Source organism: Epinephelus moara, chromosome 12 (assembly GCF_006386435.1).
Source record: "Epinephelus moara isolate mb chromosome 12, YSFRI_EMoa_1.0, whole genome shotgun sequence".
In the NCBI taxonomy this organism is placed as follows: Eukaryota; Metazoa; Chordata; class Actinopteri; order Perciformes; family Serranidae; genus Epinephelus; species Epinephelus moara.
Window position 1 is genome coordinate 32,720,790 of NC_065517.1, and position 17,956 is coordinate 32,738,745.

Consider the following 17,956-nt stretch of genomic DNA (forward strand, 5'->3'; position numbering starts at 1 on the left):
ATTTAACAATATGCTGTACACATAATATATTATTACTGTATGTCTCTATAATATTTGGAATAAAATAATATAACATTTATATTTGTGTAATATTGTGTTGTATATGGTAGCATTACAGACATATTTTTATATTTTGACTCACTTTACATTTCCTACTCAGCACATTATACATATCTGATATTCTTTAATGTTTCATATAGATTCATACTTACACTGATACTAATAACAATGACAATGCTTTTATTAATAGGTGCCTTTCAAAGCACTCCAGGACACTGACAAAACACAGTTAAATCAAGCAGTGATGTTTTCATAGTTAATAAAGTCAAACAAATAAGTAATGTACAGTAATGAGTTCATAAAATAAACAGGGAAAAAATCCAAAATATAAAAACTAGGTATGAAATCATCATCATAGAGTCTTCATCAGTGCAGATCTCGATGTGTGTGTGTCATCATTTGATCAGACTGAGTATGGCAGCTCGTATGTTCCTCAGTGTACCACTAAAGAAATATGACAATAGATATATTTGGTGAAATATTTCCAAACAATAACAGACAGCTCCAAAGTGAGTTTCACCACCACAGACACAAAGAATCCGTCAGTAACTTTATTATGATGTTAAACTCTGACAAAGTGTGTGTGTGTGTGTGTGTGTGTGTGTGTGTGTGTGTGTGTGTGTGTGTGTGGAGTTATCTCTATGCTGCAGGGATGTTTGTTTCCTGTGTGTTAGCAGATATAAACCTGCAGTTCTCGTTCCTGCCGACAGGGGGCGACTCCACCTGCTGACCTACATTCACAGGCTGTGTTGTTGTCTTCTCAGGCAGCCAATCAGAACGCTTCGTTCCGGAAACAGCTGATCAGTCAGCTTCTCCTGTTTCGAGGGAAAATTAGGCGAATATTAAACCTCAAAGACTGAAACTCGATTTAATCAGAAGCACAACACGCACAGATCGTCACACACACACACAATAATCTACACTTTAAATGTTATAACGTCCTGGTTCAGACTAATAACCCGCCAAATACCCGGAATATGTTCCTTTGTTGTGTGACATGTTTTAGGATAAATCCTCTATGTTAGGTTAAATTCTCAAACCTGGAAATATAAACGACAGCTCTGAATGTAGAGTTATAATAACGTGGTGTTTGAAATGATTTTAGGCGCTGAAATGTCTCTCGGACACCGCCAATATGAAATTAACAACAAACAAAAAAAAAATTGGCGGCAGCGGGAAACGACCCAGAAATTCCAGAAATTAACGCTATAAACACCGACACATATTTAATATGACATTTATTGTGATACTGACATAAAAACAGGATGATGTCAGACAGTTTAACTCATCCACACTCTTTCAGACGTTTATGAAACAAAGAGCTAAAATCTCATCACGGAAATCAGATTTATTTTCTGGGATTGCAACAGTAATGTTTCCCTCTCACACTGAGTGTCAGAATCACAGTTTAACGGTTTTTACTGTAAAATAAACGCGTGTTTTTATTAAATCATAAAAGTTGTGTAAACGCTGATTTTAACAGTTTTGTAACACCGGTTTCGGACAGTTTTGTAACTCCTCACAGACAAAGACATTTGAAACTCCCGCAGCTGCCCGGGCGTCACGTGACCGCTGCTCTCCACCTGATTGGCTCCGTCTAGCGTCACTGTTAAAGAGCCAACACGAGCTGTGTTCCTATTGGCCGGCTGCGTTCTAGCGCCAAGATTTCAATAAAAGGCTCGAGCGGTCAGAAGCCGCTTCAGTGTGTCTGCTCTCTGTCTGTGTCCGCCGCTCCGCAACAAACCTGCTGCTGCTGCTTCTCTTTTTAACCGACTTTTAATCAGTTAACGTGTCTTTTATTCGTGTGTCCACGTGAAGGGAGGAAATCAAAATGCTTTCTGCTCGCTCTCCTCTTTCCGTCAAGGATGAAAACGGCGTCATCAGTCAGGTCAACAACATGTCGCTAGACAAAGAAAACACGGTGAGAACTCAGACACACACTCATGTTTCATGTGTCATTATAACGTCTCATGTCACTTTAAGGTCCCAGCACAGTGTTGGACACTTTAACCTCACGGCAGCCATCTTGTGACGGTCCTGTAGTTAATGTGTGTTTCAGTCTGATGTCATCATTCAAACGTATTGATCCAGTATCAGAGTATTGATCCAATATCAGAGTATTGATCTGTTCACTGAGGGGTTCCTGTCGTTGATCTTTCAGCCTCCGAGTCTGAACACGACCCGGATCTTGGCGTCTAAAACCGCGCGGAAAATCTTCGACGATGCTGCGGTGAGTACAGATCTGCTGAAACCTTCATCATCTTCATCTAACTCACATCATCTTCATCTCATATTAAGATACAGCATTATTAATTAGTGTTGATTATTGTGCTCATGTGGCGCCTAAAATATGGTTCTGGCGCCAAACAATCAGCTGTCACTGTTTGCCTTAGGGAGTGTTCTTAATTTATCAGAGGAGGAGGGAGGCTGGGTGTGACCTGGTTTTTCTTCAACCCTGAAATAAGCTATTAGTTTATAAAACTTACTCATTGGTGAAGACAAGAAATCTTTTAAAAGAAGAAATAAAGGTTGCCAAAACACACAAAGAAAACACTTTATATGTCTCCACCTCTGCACCACCCCTCCTCCCTTATCAATAATAGTTACTTACTTCTGTTTGTTAATTAAACAATAAATTACATTTTCATGTTTCAGTTTTTTATCTAAATGTTTTAGTTTTATGTGGAATATTTCTTCTGCGTTCCCCCACAAATGTGTTCAGACCTTTCCACTGCATCCAGCCAGACTTAATATCAGTATAAACCTTTGTGTGCAGGTGTGTTATATTGTGTGATATTGACAGTTGTGTGTTTTGTCTCTCAGCCCAAAGCAGTGAAGAAGAGCAGCAGCAGGGAGAAAGAGGAGGAGCCTCTGCTGAAGGACAACCCTCGTCGCTTCGTCATCTTCCCCATCCAGTACCACGACATCTGGCAGATGTACAAGAAGGCCGAGGCGTCTTTCTGGACCGCTGAGGAGGTAACCACGGAGACCACTCCCATTTGTTGGATGATGTCATTTAAGTGTACTGTGTGTGTTCAGCTGTTGGGTGATGTCATGTTAACGTGCTGTGTGTGTGTGTGTGTTCAGGTGGATCTGTCGAAGGACCTGCTGCACTGGGAGTCTCTGAAGGACGAGGAGAGGTACTTCATCTCTCACGTGTTGGCTTTCTTTGCCGCCAGCGACGGCATCGTCAACGAGAATCTGGTGAGCTCCACCCACATGTCACTGCTCTGTCGATTTAACGCAGAAGTATAAATTAGGACAGACGTCCACTGAGACGTTCACTGCACACGACGTGTCGTCTCAGTTTAATCACAACAAAGCTTCAGACTCAAAGGATCAATAGATCATTGTCTCTGTATTTTATGATGTGATGGGTCACAGCAATCAATCAGTGATCAATAGTTTGAGATGAGCTGATGACTGAGTGTCGTCTCTTTCCCACCAGGTGGAGCGCTTCACACAGGAAGTGCAGGTGACGGAGGCCAGGTGTTTCTATGGTTTCCAGATCGCCATGGAGAACATCCACTCAGAGATGTACAGCCTCCTCATCAACACATACATCAAGGAGCCCAAAGAGAGGTGATGACCTGGTTACTGGGATCTTACTGGGGTCTGTTATTGGTGTCTGTTACTGGTTACTGACGGTGTGTTCAATGACCCACAGAGAATACCTGTTCAACGCCATCGAGACTCTGCCGTGTGTAAAGAAGAAGGCCGACTGGGCGATCAACTGGATCGGCAACAAGAGCGCCAACTACGGTAAACTTGCTCACTTCCTGTTCCTGCTGTCAGTCAGCTCTGATACTGATCTATGTATCAGGTATTGATCAGGTATCAGATTTTGATCAGGTATTGATGGTGACTCTGTGGTTCCTCAGGTGAGCGTGTGGTGGCCTTCGCCGCCGTGGAGGGAATCTTCTTCTCTGGTTCCTTCGCTGCGATCTTCTGGCTGAAGAAGAGAGGCCTGATGCCCGGCCTGACCTTCTCCAACGAGCTCATCAGCAGAGACGAGGTGATAATTGATTATTGATCAGCAGGAAGCTTCATCCTGTCACTTTGACATCAGATAAATCCAGTTTGTGTTACTGGTATTACTGGTGTGTGTGACTGGTTTCACTGGGCTGTAACTGGTGTGTGTCGCTGGTTTCACTGGGCTGTAATCGGTGTGTGTTACTGGTTTCACTGGGCTGTAACTGGTGTGTGTTACTGGTTTCAGGGTCTGCACTGTGACTTCGCCTGTCTGATGTTCAAACACCTGGTGAACAAACCGTCAGCAGAAACCGTCACCAAGATCATCAAGAACGCCGTGGAGATCGAGCAGGTGGGTCCTCGACATGTCATGGTGTCTCTCTGTCAGTCAGCTGATGGTTGAACTGGTTTTAATGGTGTGTTCTTTGTTGTGTTCTCAGGAGTTCCTGACGGACGCTCTGCCGGTGAAGCTGATCGGGATGAACTGTGACCTGATGAAGCAGTACATCGAGTTTGTAGCCGACAGACTGATGCTGGAGCTCGGCTTCACAAAGGTAACCACATCCCAGTAAAACCACAGCTCCCAGTAGGGCCGGGGGACGACTGATGATGTCACACATGTCCGTTATTACAGCCAGAACTAAAAGGTTGTTTTCAGTCAGCTGATGCAGACGACAGCTGGACTCTGTACGCTGTAACAGGAACAGTTACATAAAGTCAGACAGACTCTGACACTGATCTGGGATCTGTTCTGATCCTGGATCAGATGTTTTCAGTCTGTCGCCCCTAAAATGTTTCTGTCCTGTTTCAGTTTTGACTCCAGTAACAGCTGCAGGGTTTTTTATCAGCCGCTCAGTCGTCTCATCAGAATTATAGTTTAAGTTTTAAATGTCGAGTCTGAGCGTCGGACGTCTGGAGGAGGATCAGGTCTGTGATGATGAGAGGCGCAGGGGTACGGACCTCAGCCAATGATGGGGGCTGAGTGCTGCTGCACACGTTCTGATTGGAGGACAAGTGGTTCACCAGCAGAACGACAGCAGCACGAAACAGACGCCTGTCTGAACAGACGGCACCTGAAGCACTAAGTGAACTCTGAATGAGCGAGTTCAGACCAAAGATTCATGATGAGACAAATGTTGCAGAAAAAAGCTGCCACAAAATAAGACGTACAGAGAGTTGTTGACTAGAGATGATACACCGTCTCATCGGGGTCACTTCCTGTGAACCGGCAGCTTTTTACATCGTTACAGAATGGAGAGTTCACAGTAGTTGTTTGTTTCAACTCGTCTCGTTGTGAATCTTTGGTCTGAACTGGACTTTAATGAACGAGTTCCTGTTGGACGGAACAATGCTTTTAATCGTCCTCTTTTAATGCGTCTCCAGTTAAGCATGTGCAGAATAAACTGACCTGGGTTCTGTGTTGTGTCTCTGTAGATCTACCGGGCGGAGAACCCCTTCGACTTCATGGAGAACATCTCTCTGGAGGGAAAGACCAACTTCTTTGAGAAGCGTGTGGGCGAGTACCAGAGGATGGGCGTGATGTCCGGCACCACAGACAACACCTTCAGGCTGGACGCCGACTTCTGAGGNAGACCAACTTCTTTGAGAAGCGTGTGGGCGAGTACCAGAGGATGGGCGTGATGTCCGGCACCACAGACAACACCTTCAGGCTGGACGCCGACTTCTGAGGACAGAGGTGGAGACACTCAGTCACACATTCCAGAAGCTTCTCCCTGAGTCTCTGCAGAAGGAAACGCTCAAACCACAGAACTACATGTACAGACATTTTTATCTCAGGATGACGGCAGATCAGCTGACTGGTGGTTTACATGACAGATGAGCTGTTCAGCCAATCGGAGCACTGCAGCAGGGATCAGTCCTCTGACCAGGGTCATTATCTGCTGAGTGTAAATTATAAACTGAGGTGAAGTCAGCAGTGACCTGGTGAAGGTTGGATCAGAACCCTGGTTTTATAGTTTGTTTTAATAAAATCTGCTTTATGATGTTTTTATGGACCTAATGTTTTAGTTTATTTGTACAGTTTAGCTTTTTGTATTAAAAGTCAAAACTTCATGTGAAAGCCTCAAATCTGTTTCATTACTGCTCGTCCACTCTGACTCAACCAGATAATTGATTAAAAGTGAGTTTTAAAAAACGACACAAGAAACATAAAACCTCTGATACAGATGTGTTTTTATCATCAGTCAAAGCTCACAGCAACACAACGTACACACTCCAACAGCATTGAAGGATCAATTAAACTTGTTCGATCAAATTCTTAATTGACTAATTGTTATCATCCCGACTTATTTTTACATTCAGATTATCTTAGTTCGATTCAGCGTTACAGACAGCCCTTTTTCACCGGATTAATTCCTCCTGGATTTCGGGAGCAGTTTTGTGATTGTTGCAGCCTGAAATGCTGATTTCATTACTGCTTTATGAAAACATCGCCATGTATGTTGTAATATGTTGAGGTGCCTTTTTAAAAAAAGAAAAAGCTTTATTTTAAAGACACACTCACTTTTGAATGCAAATCACTATATGATGCATTTTGTAAGCTGTAAAATAATAAAATATTAAAAAGATTTTTGAATAAATTAAAACCAGGTCAGAAGATTTAGAAGCAGAGTACAGCAACATGAACATGAGGCGGGGCTGCAAAGTGTCTTCCTCTTTAATCTGCACATTATTCCAGAGCTGAAGTGAGAAGAAGAAATTAACCTGCAGCTGTTTTACCACATGACAGTCGGGAGAGTTGGTTTAAACACAGCTGGGAAGGTTAAAGGACATTTACAAAAAAATAGAAATAAATAAGGGGTTGCTTTATTCACTTATTGGCTGAATCACATGACCCAAACCACGACTTATTTTTACATGTGGATTAAAAAAACCCCACAAGTTTCATTATTCAGCAAACAAACATCAAACTCGAGGAGGAGGGCAAACACACTGAACTTTAGGAGCCAGACGATTATGGCCTTTTTTTGAAAAACAAAACAAATGGTTGTCTTTGAAAATAAAAGTTAAACAGTAAAGTCCTGAAAGGTGAGTTTTTTGTGTGTACATGATTACTTTTTCGGAACCAAGTTAGTGTAAACAAGTCTGTTTGTTCTGTGAGTAATCCATGTGTTTTTTTTATTTAAGCAGGAGCAGGAAAGAGGCTCAAATATTATGTAAGTCCCAGTAATAATAAATATGATGTAAAGGAGAATCAGTCCTCATCACTGCATCTGTGGTCAGTTAAATATTATTTAATTATTACAAATTATTCCATTAACAGGTGACCTCAGGGCGGAGCTGACATCCTGTTGTTGATGCTGTTGTTTGTGTAGACAATAAAATCTATGTTCTCCTGTTGGTGTGTCAGCTGAAGGCTCCAACATGGGAGAAGTGGTTAAAAATGACACAAACAACATTTTGAAAAGGCGGCTCCAAAAACTGTAATATTATTCATCAACGGCTTTAATTTATTTACTGTCATGGAATATTCAGATTCAGATTCAGAATACTTTATTAATCCCCGGGGGGAAATTGTTTTTGTTCCAATGCTCCGTGCAAAATAGAAATAGAAATACAGCATGAATGGAAACAAGAGATAAAGATGAAGATATAAATAAAATACTAAAATACACAATGAAATAAATAAAATAAAATATTAAAGTAGACATTAAAATAAAATAAATAATAAAATAGTAAAGTAGACAATCTGAAATATATACAATATACAATGAAATGGTTGTAGCGTTATAAATGAAATAAGAATGAGTAATTATATTGTGTGTTTTGTTTTATAAATAGCCAAATGAGTCCGATCATCAGAGGGAGGAGTTGTACAGTTTAATGGACACAGGTAAGAATGACTTCCTGTGGCGCAGGCTCCTGCAACAAGACTCATTTAATATTTGTAAAAAGTCTAAGACATAAAATTCTGCAGAACTTAAAATATAAAGTAGAAATAATATATATTTGCCAATAACAAAAAAATACATATATGTGGTCGTCAGGTGAAAAGTTATTGCAAAATGAATAAAAGAAAACAGGAATGTATGAAATGTGTGAAATGAGAAGTAATTAATATTTTTGGTAAAGTGTAAATATGAGTAATTAAGTGTTGCTTGGAGTTTATTACCATTGTAATGACAAATTAAAATTTATTTTAAATCAACAATGTGAAAAATGTAGAGGATTATTTTACAAACATGTTATTGAATATTATTCAATAATTTATTTTAGACGAATATAAACTAGTGAATTAACATTTTCTACCGTATTTATCAGATCCTTTGAGTTTGAGGTGGAGGATAATAAATTATTATGAGAATCATGGGACATGAAGTGACCACCAAACCTCTGCAGTCAGCAAGGTGCGGACAGCTACGTCATCACATCGGCCCACGAGCTGCTTTGAATATTTAATTTACGGCTTTAAAATATATTTAAACATCATAAAAGTAAAAACGAACTTATGTTTGTTGTGTTTTAACGATGGTTTTTATTTAAATGAAACATTAGTAATCCAGTTTATTTCCGGTGTCTGTCTCGTCCTTGTAACGGTCAACCGTTATGACGTCATATAAGGAAGTAAACAAAAGTCCAAAGTAGCTTGACGTCGCAGCTGCTCGCTCCAAACATGTCGGTGTCAAACCCGAGACAGTCGTTTTTAAACCCGGTAAGATGCTCTGTGTGTTTGTCTCGTGTTCAGGTATTGTTGTTGATTCTCTTAATTGTTTTATCAACAGTTAAATTCACTTTTTATTAAACATTTATCAGCGAGCAGGTCAGCTAGCATCGCAGCTAACTTATATTCGTTTATCAGCTTCGCGGAGTGATTAATATTCGACGAGACTTTAATTGTCTAAAATGCTCAGTTCAGGTTTGCTGCTATTCTTCTGCTATAATTCAGCTTCTGTCTCATCCATTGAATAACTTCATGTCAGTTAATGTGCAGCTGAAGGTTTCGTTTCTAACAGCTCGTCCCCGCCCAGTTTGTTACAAACTCTTAATTACAGGTAATTTATGGACATGTGAGACCAGTTCGGTGTGTGTCATGTTAGCCGAATAAAAAATGGTTATTTAAAGTGTGTATACTGACCATGGTTGAGTCATTTAGTTGGTTAACATTTGAAAACACGAGGACGTTTTAAAATATTCATAAATTCTAATGAAGTTTGGTGTCAGTGAACAAACCACGTTTAACAGGCTGCCTCCTGTCCCACAACCATCTGTTATGTTTCCGGACACTGACATTTAGAGACTTGAACAATAATCTATCTATCTAGATATAGATATACATAGATATATAAATTTAAAAAAAGACATGGCTGGGAAGAGAAGGGGAAGATCCGGTGGAGTATAAAGGACATAGAACATATCTTGTAATCCTTGTATCCAATATTTAACTCTGATGAAGCTGCAATTAAAGATTATTTTCATCAGCAGTTAATCTGCAGATTATTATATTAATGAACTGATTTAAAAACAGAAATATTTTCCCTGTCATGAATCTCACTGGTTTTTGTCAGATGTTTCCAGATGTGTGAATGTTACTGACTCTGTCCCCCAACAGGCTATTCCCTTCGCTGGGACGATCCTGGGCGGTCTGCTGCCAGGGGAGATGGTTCTCATTCAGGGCTCAGTGCAGTCTGATGCCGACAGGTGTGGACTCACCTGTCTGTACAGCATCATCACAAACTGACAGGCCACTTTAAGTTATTTTAATTTGAATATTTGTGTCCAAACAAAGATGTCAGTCTGAAGTGATGCATCAGAACATCAAGTTCACTTTTTGTACTTTTTAGACTCGGCCAGGTTAAAGACTCACTTGTCGTCCCTCTGTGATGTCACACAGGTTCCAGGTAGACTTCACATGTGGCAGCAGCGTGAAGCCAAGGGCCGACGTGGCGTTTCACTTCAACCCGAGGTTCAAGAGGTCGCCATGTATTGTCTGCAACTCACTGCAGAAGGAGCGCTGGGGCCGAGAGGAGATCCTGTACGTGAAGCCTTTCAGTCACGGAGAGTCGTTCGAACTCCTCATCCTCGTCCTCAAAGACAAATTCAAGGTGAGAGACGAGCTGCTGATCGACAGCATGTCTCATTTATTGTCTTCACACATTACATGTGTCTTCACACAGAACATGAAGACGTTGCATGTGATATGGAAGATTTTCCTGCTGTGTGTCCACACATCAGCGATGTAAACGAACTAACAGAAAACTAAAAGTCAGCGTCATTCTTTATGTTTGACCAGTGTTCTTTTTTTTTTTGTTAGATATCTTTTTGGGCACTTTTGCCTTTAATTGATAGGACAGCTAAGCCTGAAGGGGAGAGAGAGGTGGGGGGGATGACATGCAGCAAAGGGCCACAGGCTGGAGTCGAACCCGGGCAGCTGCCGCAACAGCCTGACCAGTGTTAATTTTTTACAGCTATTTTAGATTTAGACTTAGTCTCGAGACAAAAGGTCACATTTTAGTCATTTTTATCCTTCTTGGTTTTACTTAGTCCTCTTCATCCCCTATGGGACGTAAGGCTTCAATGAGCTCTCTCCATTGTATTTGGTCCTTGGCATCATGTTGTGCCTCCTCCATGACAGGTTGATCTGTTCCAGCTCTTGTGTCACAGTTCTGCGCCAGGTGGCTTTGGGCCTCCCAGGTTTTCTTTTGCCTGGTGGTGTCCATCTTAAGGCAACTTTTGTGATCCGATCCTGCTCCATTCTCAACACGTCCTAGCCATCTCAGGTGTCTGTGTGTGATTTACTTGGTGATGTTCCAGCTACCTGTTTTCTTGTACAGTTCATTGTTGGAGATTTTATTCTACACTTAAGTGAGAGCGCTGTTGTTTGAAGTAACAAATGAGTGTTCCAAATCTGCACGAATTAATGAACGGTTAGATAAAGGGAAATTTCGGTTTATTTCAACCTGACTCCTATCGTCCTAAATTTGTTTCAAGTGACTAGTGACATAAAAATAATAGTTAGCATGTTAGCCTAGATACAGCCGGGGTGCATAGTAGTATCAGACCTGTTAAAACGTAAGTGAACGGGCAACCTTCAAGTGCAAAGTTAGTCCACTAAACAAGCTTTTTTTCTGGTCTCTGGTCTTCTTTTTTCTGGTCTTCTGAACTCTGGTCTCCCCTCAGGTCTCACTGGTGAGTGAGTGGCTCAGTTTTGGGCCGCAAACCTCCTTTAGCATCACTGTTAGCATTACAAATGCTGGTTCAGCTGGTTTACATAACATCAAACTGGTTTTCAGCTCATACACCAGACTGGACCAGCAAAACTGGATACGACCCAACTCTATTAGCTCTCCTGCTATTCATTCATCTAGGCACTTCCTTCTGTGCAGTGATACGACTGGTGGGTTTAGTTCGGTAGATAGAAAATAGTTCCTCCATGAAACTGCTCACAGCGCGGTCTGTGGATTATCTTGAGTAACTGGGTCATGATTTCTGGAAAGGCATGTTGTTGTTGAGTTTTTCAAATACATTATTTTTTGAGTGCTTCAAGCTGAGCGCTACCTAGTTCCATTATATTGGAGAGAGGGCAGACAGCCAAAAAATATGTAGTTTTGATTTTGGGGTGAACTGTACCTTTAACTGCACAAGGCTCTGAATGTACTTTTACTTTATAGGATTTTAAATGCAGGACTTTTCTTTGTGTTGTTATATTTGTAATTGTTGTACTGCTTGTTGTTCCCTCACGGCTGCAGGTGGCGGTGAATGGCGGTCACGTGTTGGAGTACAAACACAGAGTGGACCTGGAGCGAGTCGACACCCTGTCCATATCTGGAAAGGTCAATATTCAGGCTGTCGGCATCCTCCCGAGTCCTGTGAGTCTGATCCAACAATGTCTGTGATAGAAAAATAAAGTTTGTGGTTATTTCTTCATGTGATGAAACTTATGATGAATATGAATAAAATGTTTTGTTGTTGTTGTTTTTAGAGTGAAGTTTTGCCTGCAGCCAGTCTGACCAATCAGGAACAACCAGAGAAGGATCAGAAACTTCAGACGGTACGTTTGTTCTCACAGTCAGAGTTTAACTTTGGAGAGTCTTTGTTCTGTGTCTGCCGTCACAGATGAATTAATAAATACACAGAAAATTGTTCAGTGACATGAGCTAGCATTTACCAAACAATAATACCAGACGTGGAGCTCACAGCTTCTCAACAGTGACGATTTGTTTTCCTTCATTTCCTATGATTAGAAATCTTTTACTATGTCTAATATTTTATATTTTATAAGCTCAAGTTGTTGCCAGGTATAATATGTGAATGCAGATGAGTGTCATCAGCAGAGAAATGAAGATATTTATCTTAATATATAATGACAAAAACTCTGTCTGTGTGTCTCTGTGTCTGTTCCACGTTTTTCTCCTCACTGACTTGGTCAATCCATGTGAAATTTGGCACAGTGGTAGAGGGTCATGGGAGGATGCGAATGAAGCAAAATTACATCAATTGGCCAAAGGGGGGCGCTATAGCAACCGATTGAAATTGCAAACTTTGAATGGGCATATCTCATGCCCCGTATGTCGTAGAGATATGAAACTTTCCACAGAGATGCCTCTCCTCATGAGGAACACATTTGCCTCAAGAACCCATAACTTCCGGTTATATAGATTTTCTGCCATTTTGAATTTTTTGAAAAACACTTCAAATGGATCTCTTCCTAGGAAGTTTGACCGATCTGCATGAAACTGGGTGAACATAATCTAGGGACCAATATCTAAAGTTCCCTCTTGGCAAAAGTTGGAAAACTTACTAAAACTGAGCTTCTATAAGGCAATGAATATTGCAGAGGGCGTGGCTCATCACATAAAGGTGTATAACATCTTAAGGGTTTCACCGATCACCACGCAACTTTGTAGGCATATGACCACACATAATCTGAGGGGACCCCTCCATTATTGACCCCATCAAACAAAATGGGGGCGCCAGAGAGCTAAGTTCTTATCTAGGCCTAACCGCTATATCGATTTTTACTAAACTTGGTAGATATGTAGAACAGGATGCCTCAAGGTGACTGGAGAAATTTAACTCTAATCGGCAACTGGGTGGCGCTATAACAACAGAAAAATGCTTGAAAATGGCTAAAATGCGGCCGATCGCTGTGGCCGAATTTTTTTTAAATTTTTTATATAAAGTCATGGTGTGGTATGCTGTACATAATCACGTAAACTGTCAGTGTTTCATTCTGTCAGTCAGTCATTCTGTCTGTCCCACGTTTTTCTACTCACTGACGTGGTCAGTCTATGTGAAACTACACATAGGCATTGAGGATTGGCATAGATAGAATGTGACAAAGCTACCAATGGGTATGGACTAGTTTATTATGTTTATATTGAATGAATAAGTTTATTTCGGTTACATACATCTGAAAAAACAAAGATTCTTTCACACAAATTTTCTCACAGTCAGTAGCCGAAAAAGGAACAGGCTTATATTTGCCTGTTCTATGTTAACCAAAGGAAAACATAGAATATCAATCATACCAAAGAAAGGAAACCAATAAATTAATAATTAAATACATTATACTCTAAATTATAATCCACAATTCTTTTACATTGTGATCATTTTACATTTTAAGGCCTTTTTAAAACTCAGCACAGAGCAGCACTGAGTCCATTCCATCGCATTGGTTCTCACTGAACATGTTTCATAAACAAACAACCCTCTTAAATTATAATTTCCTTCTCTTAATCTAAAACAATATTTGAATACAGACAGGATGGTTTTTGTTGACAACTCAATAGGTTTTTCCAGTGTTGTTAAATACACAGTGTCTGGAAATGTTAAGGTGTAAGTTTACATCTATTTGTTTTGTAAGCATTTCCCCAAATTTCAGCACAATAGGTCAAATATGGCATTACAAGTGAACAATAAAATAAATATAAACATTTCTTATTTAACAACACCCTTGTTTTATAAAGAACAGCAACAGATTTAGATAATTTCAGTTTGATATGTTCTATGTTTGACTTCCAATACAGTTTTGATCTATAATCACTCCCAAAAATTCACACTTAGCCTTAATACCACCGAACACCATACACTTTGTTTATTTTCATTTGGTGATATCATATTAACAGCAAACCATTTTTTCAACACAATCAGTTCCCTTTCTAGTGTTTTTAATAACTCTTTCATGTCCTCAACTGAACACAACAAATCTTTATCATCAGCAAATGTTACAAATTTCAATATAGTCGATACTGTACAGATATCATTTATCACCACAGGTTACTCTTCTAAGATGTGATTCAGTATTATTGATTTTTTACAAAATGATGCCTGTTATTTAAATAACTTCTTAACCTAGGTTGTCCAACACCTCTGGATTGGAAGAGCAGAACAACACAATGCGTCTAACCAGCAGCCATCTTAGATATTGTATTTTACACAATGAGGAGCATGTAAACAGAAAATCACAGAGGACCTAACATTGAGCCCTGCGGCACACCAGAAGTCAGATGTTCAGCGGAGTTCTCTGACAGAGAATATTAGCATATCAATATTAAAGTTTGGTGTTTGTAACGTTTCTTTGTTCTGCAGCGGACAAATTTGTTTTAGAAAAAATGTTATATTATTAATATGCATTTAATTATTTTTTTGTTTGTTTACTTCCAGCCGGTAATCTCCTCTTCAGGCAACTTGGTGAGTTTCACTGTTGCATGATGGTCGACGTTCAGGTTTATAAAGTGGATGTGTGGTCATGTAACCAAATATAATATCTTTTTTTTTTTTTTTTCATTCTTTAACTCATCTCAAAAACACAAAGATGCTCCAAATTGAAAACACGGGGGTTGTTTTTCACTTAAATCTTTATTGGCAAAATATTCACAACATTAACCAAAAATAATAAAACAAAAACTGTTGTGTTCAGACATCAACATTTTGAGTCATGTATATTGTCCATTTTTCTCATGAACAGATTTCTTCAATAGTAATAATCCATCGGTCATTTATTGTTGACGCTTCTTTCTTCTGGTTCCAATATTTTAATCAAATATCTGTTACTTCTCATTAAACTTTCTTTCGTTAAATTAAAAAGTACCAAACAATGAGTAGTGATCTAATCAACTTTGTTTTAAAATGAAGCTTTCCTCTCTTAAATCTTCCATTGGTCCTTCGTTCCCTCGTCTTCATCACAACTTTTATATTTGGTACATTGAATCGCAGACACTTGTTTATATAAATGTAACATCAGACTTGTTTTTAACATTTAATTTTAATAAAATTTAGTCTAGTCTTAGCATGAATCAGAATTTTAAGCTCTGATAGTGAAGCATGTTGTCAGTTTTGGGGATTTTCACATTTTCAGATCAGTTAAAAACGGACTGTCTTTAACTCATGGTTATTTTCCTTCACTCCTTCGTTGTTTCCTTCCTCAGCTGATCTGAGACCTGCTTCAGTGGATGAAATGTCAGAGTGTCTCTGATCTGCTGTCTGTGTGTTTTACAGAGGGTTCCCTTCAGAGGTGAACTGGCTAAAGGACTGAGTGTTGGACGCACTATCACGATTAAAGGAGAGACCAATCCCAACGCAGAGGGGTAAACAACACCTGAACTCACCTGTCTGTCCGTCTGTGTGGTTTACACTTTAATGTCAGCTGACTGATGAGAACCAGACATTTGAATATTTCTGTTCTGAATCAGACTTGTGTGTTTCTAACACTCTAGTTTTTGGATTTTGGAGAGAGTTGGGGTGTCAGACTGTAGGAATAATATTTATGAACTGTTAGAATAAATTAGGTTCTCCTTGAAGTAACATGTCAGTAAAGTTTTGGAGCAAATATACAATGCTCTCTTTGAATTGATTTCATATTTTCAGACTTCAAACATAGACATGAAAGTGTTTGTACTGTATAAAGGTTTTTAAAGACTTTTTTTTCACATATTATGACATTTTTAAAATTTAAGACATTTTTTAAAGTTAAGACATTCTATATTATGGCTTGTTTTCAACATAACATACTGAGACTTTTTTAACAATTCTTTTAACATACTATGCTATGACTTTTTTAAGGGTTTTGTTTTACGTACTATAATATGACATTTTTTTCATCATACTATACGATCACCTTTTTGTAATTATATTATACTCTGACTCTTTAAATGTACTATACTATCACTTTTAAATGTTTTTTTGATTATACTATACTATGACTTTTTGTAATTATGTTATATCAACTTTTTAAAGTTTTTTTAACATGTTATACTATGAATGTTTATATTTCTTTCACCATACTATACTAGGACCTATATTTTCCATCATATTCTTCTCTCTTTTTATCAAATTATACTGTTTTTTTTCATCCGACATGCTATCCTATGACTTTTTTGTAATCATACTATACTAAAGAGTTTGTTTTTACATTTTATACTCTGACATTTTTGATAGTTTTTACAACATGTTATAATATAAATTTTTCCCACATAGTAATTTTTTTTGACAGACCATAAGTTTTATATTTTCAACATGTTTTCTTAATTTTCTGTGTTATATGTCAGTTTTGCTGTGAACCTGCGAGTGTCCGGCGGCAGCGACATCGCTCTTCATCTGAACCCTTGTCTGAAGAAAGAGGTCTTCGTCAGAAACTCCTTCCTCTCTGAGTGCTGGGGCCCTGAGGAGAAATCCCTGGACTCCTTCCCCTTCAGTGCAGGACAATACTTTGAGGTACAGCACTTTGATTGTTTGGTTTCTGTTTGCACACTAAAATGTTTCCAATAAAACCCTCAGCTCTCCTCAGGATGATGATGAACAGACAGAAATCTGATCCTGTCATTCTTTCACCACGCAGCCCTGTGCTAAAAAAAGAACTGTGTAATTTCTGTTTTTTATTAGTGTGATATGAACTAATATTATATTAATGTTTCCTCTGCAGATGATCATCCGGTGTGACTCTCAGCAGTTCAGGGTCGCTGTCAACGGGCTCCATCAGCTGGACTACAAACACCGAGTCCAGGATGTGAGCTGCGTCACCCAGCTGGAAGTGCTGGGAGACGTAACACTGCTGGGCGTCAACATCCTGTGACTCTGACCTTTAACTCTCTGAGGCCTCGCTGACTTTATTCAGGTTATAACATGTGTAGCAATAAAAGTTTAATATTTACATCACAGCCGTTATACATGGTATCAGACATTAACGAACATGAAGGTCGAATAAACTGCTGTTTAATAGTTCTGCAGGCTGAAAGGATGTTGAACATTAACATGTCATTAACATGTCATTAACATGTCATTAACCATTTTCAATGTTTTCACGTTTGACTCAAACTTTTACTGAAGTAAAATGAAATGAAGTCTGAACAAAGTTACTATTGAGACACATATCCAAGTATTACCTGATCTGCTGTATGTACTTCTTTAACTGTTCCTGTTCATGCACTTTGTGACCACATCAAATAAACTACCCATGTGACCATAGACCACCTCATGTTCTCCTGTTGATTTCTCCAGTGTTAAACACACACGCTCGTAAACAGCATTTACGTAATCAAGACAGTTCAATACAGTCGGAAAGCATGAATATAATACTTTACTTAAAATTCTTCCACACATTCATACTGTGTCAAACATGTAGTGTAATATTAACGACATGCTGTACTATGACGTTTTTCATCATTTCGGACGACATGCTAAATGCTATGACATTTTTCATGATTTCCAACGACATACTGTACTATGACGTTTTTTCATGATATTGAACGACATGCTATCCTATGACTTTTTTTTCATTATTTTGGACGACATGCTATACTATGACTTTTTTCATTATTTTGGACGACATACTATACTATGACGTTTTTTCATGATTTCAAACGACATGCTATACTATGACTTTTTTTCATAATTTTGGACGGCATACTATACTATGACGTTTTTTCATAATTTCGAACGACATGCTATACTATGACTTTTTTTCATG

At 39.0% G+C, this 17,956-nt stretch overlaps 2 protein-coding genes, 1 long non-coding RNA gene and 1 other non-coding gene across 5 annotated transcripts; 3 read left to right on the forward strand and 1 right to left on the reverse strand.

Moving 5' to 3' along the window:
- Positions 1 to 489: 489 nt before the first annotated feature.
- On the reverse strand, positions 490 to 7,222 carry LOC126398574 (uncharacterized). The gene is made up of 4 exons (XR_007570787.1): positions 5,696 to 7,222; positions 5,441 to 5,594; positions 746 to 875; positions 490 to 504 (listed from the first exon to the last, which is right to left on the reverse strand). It is a non-coding gene; the product is annotated as an uncharacterized LOC126398574 (long non-coding RNA).
- Positions 1,732 to 5,619, forward strand: LOC126398573 (ribonucleoside-diphosphate reductase subunit M2-like). Its single transcript, XM_050058024.1, has 10 exons — positions 1,732 to 1,981; positions 2,222 to 2,290; positions 2,884 to 3,036; positions 3,148 to 3,264; positions 3,509 to 3,642; positions 3,728 to 3,822; positions 3,942 to 4,075; positions 4,280 to 4,384; positions 4,473 to 4,586; positions 5,467 to 5,619. The coding sequence occupies exons 1-10, from the start codon at positions 1,892 to 1,894 to the stop codon at positions 5,617 to 5,619; spliced, it is 1,164 nt and encodes a 387-aa protein (XP_049913981.1). The 5' UTR covers positions 1,732 to 1,891.
- LOC126399262 (small nucleolar RNA SNORD94) lies at positions 4,961 to 5,099 on the forward strand. Its single transcript, XR_007570878.1, has one exon. It is a non-coding gene; the product is annotated as a small nucleolar RNA SNORD94 (small nucleolar RNA).
- A 1,370-nt stretch (positions 7,223 to 8,592) lies between the features above and the next one.
- LOC126398960 (galectin-8-like) lies at positions 8,593 to 17,454 on the forward strand. 2 transcript variants are annotated; one of them, XM_050058632.1, is made up of 9 exons: positions 8,593 to 8,704; positions 9,602 to 9,690; positions 9,884 to 10,094; positions 11,739 to 11,858; positions 11,972 to 12,040; positions 14,656 to 14,682; positions 15,490 to 15,578; positions 16,539 to 16,704; positions 16,913 to 17,454. In XM_050058632.1, the coding sequence occupies exons 1-9, from the start codon at positions 8,666 to 8,668 to the stop codon at positions 17,060 to 17,062; spliced, it is 960 nt and encodes a 319-aa protein (XP_049914589.1). In that variant the 5' UTR covers positions 8,593 to 8,665; the 3' UTR covers positions 17,063 to 17,454. The 2 variants fall into 2 exon arrangements, with proteins under 2 accessions (XP_049914589.1, XP_049914590.1); XM_050058633.1 differs by lacking the exon at positions 14,656 to 14,682.
- Positions 17,455 to 17,956: the final 502 nt, after the last annotated feature.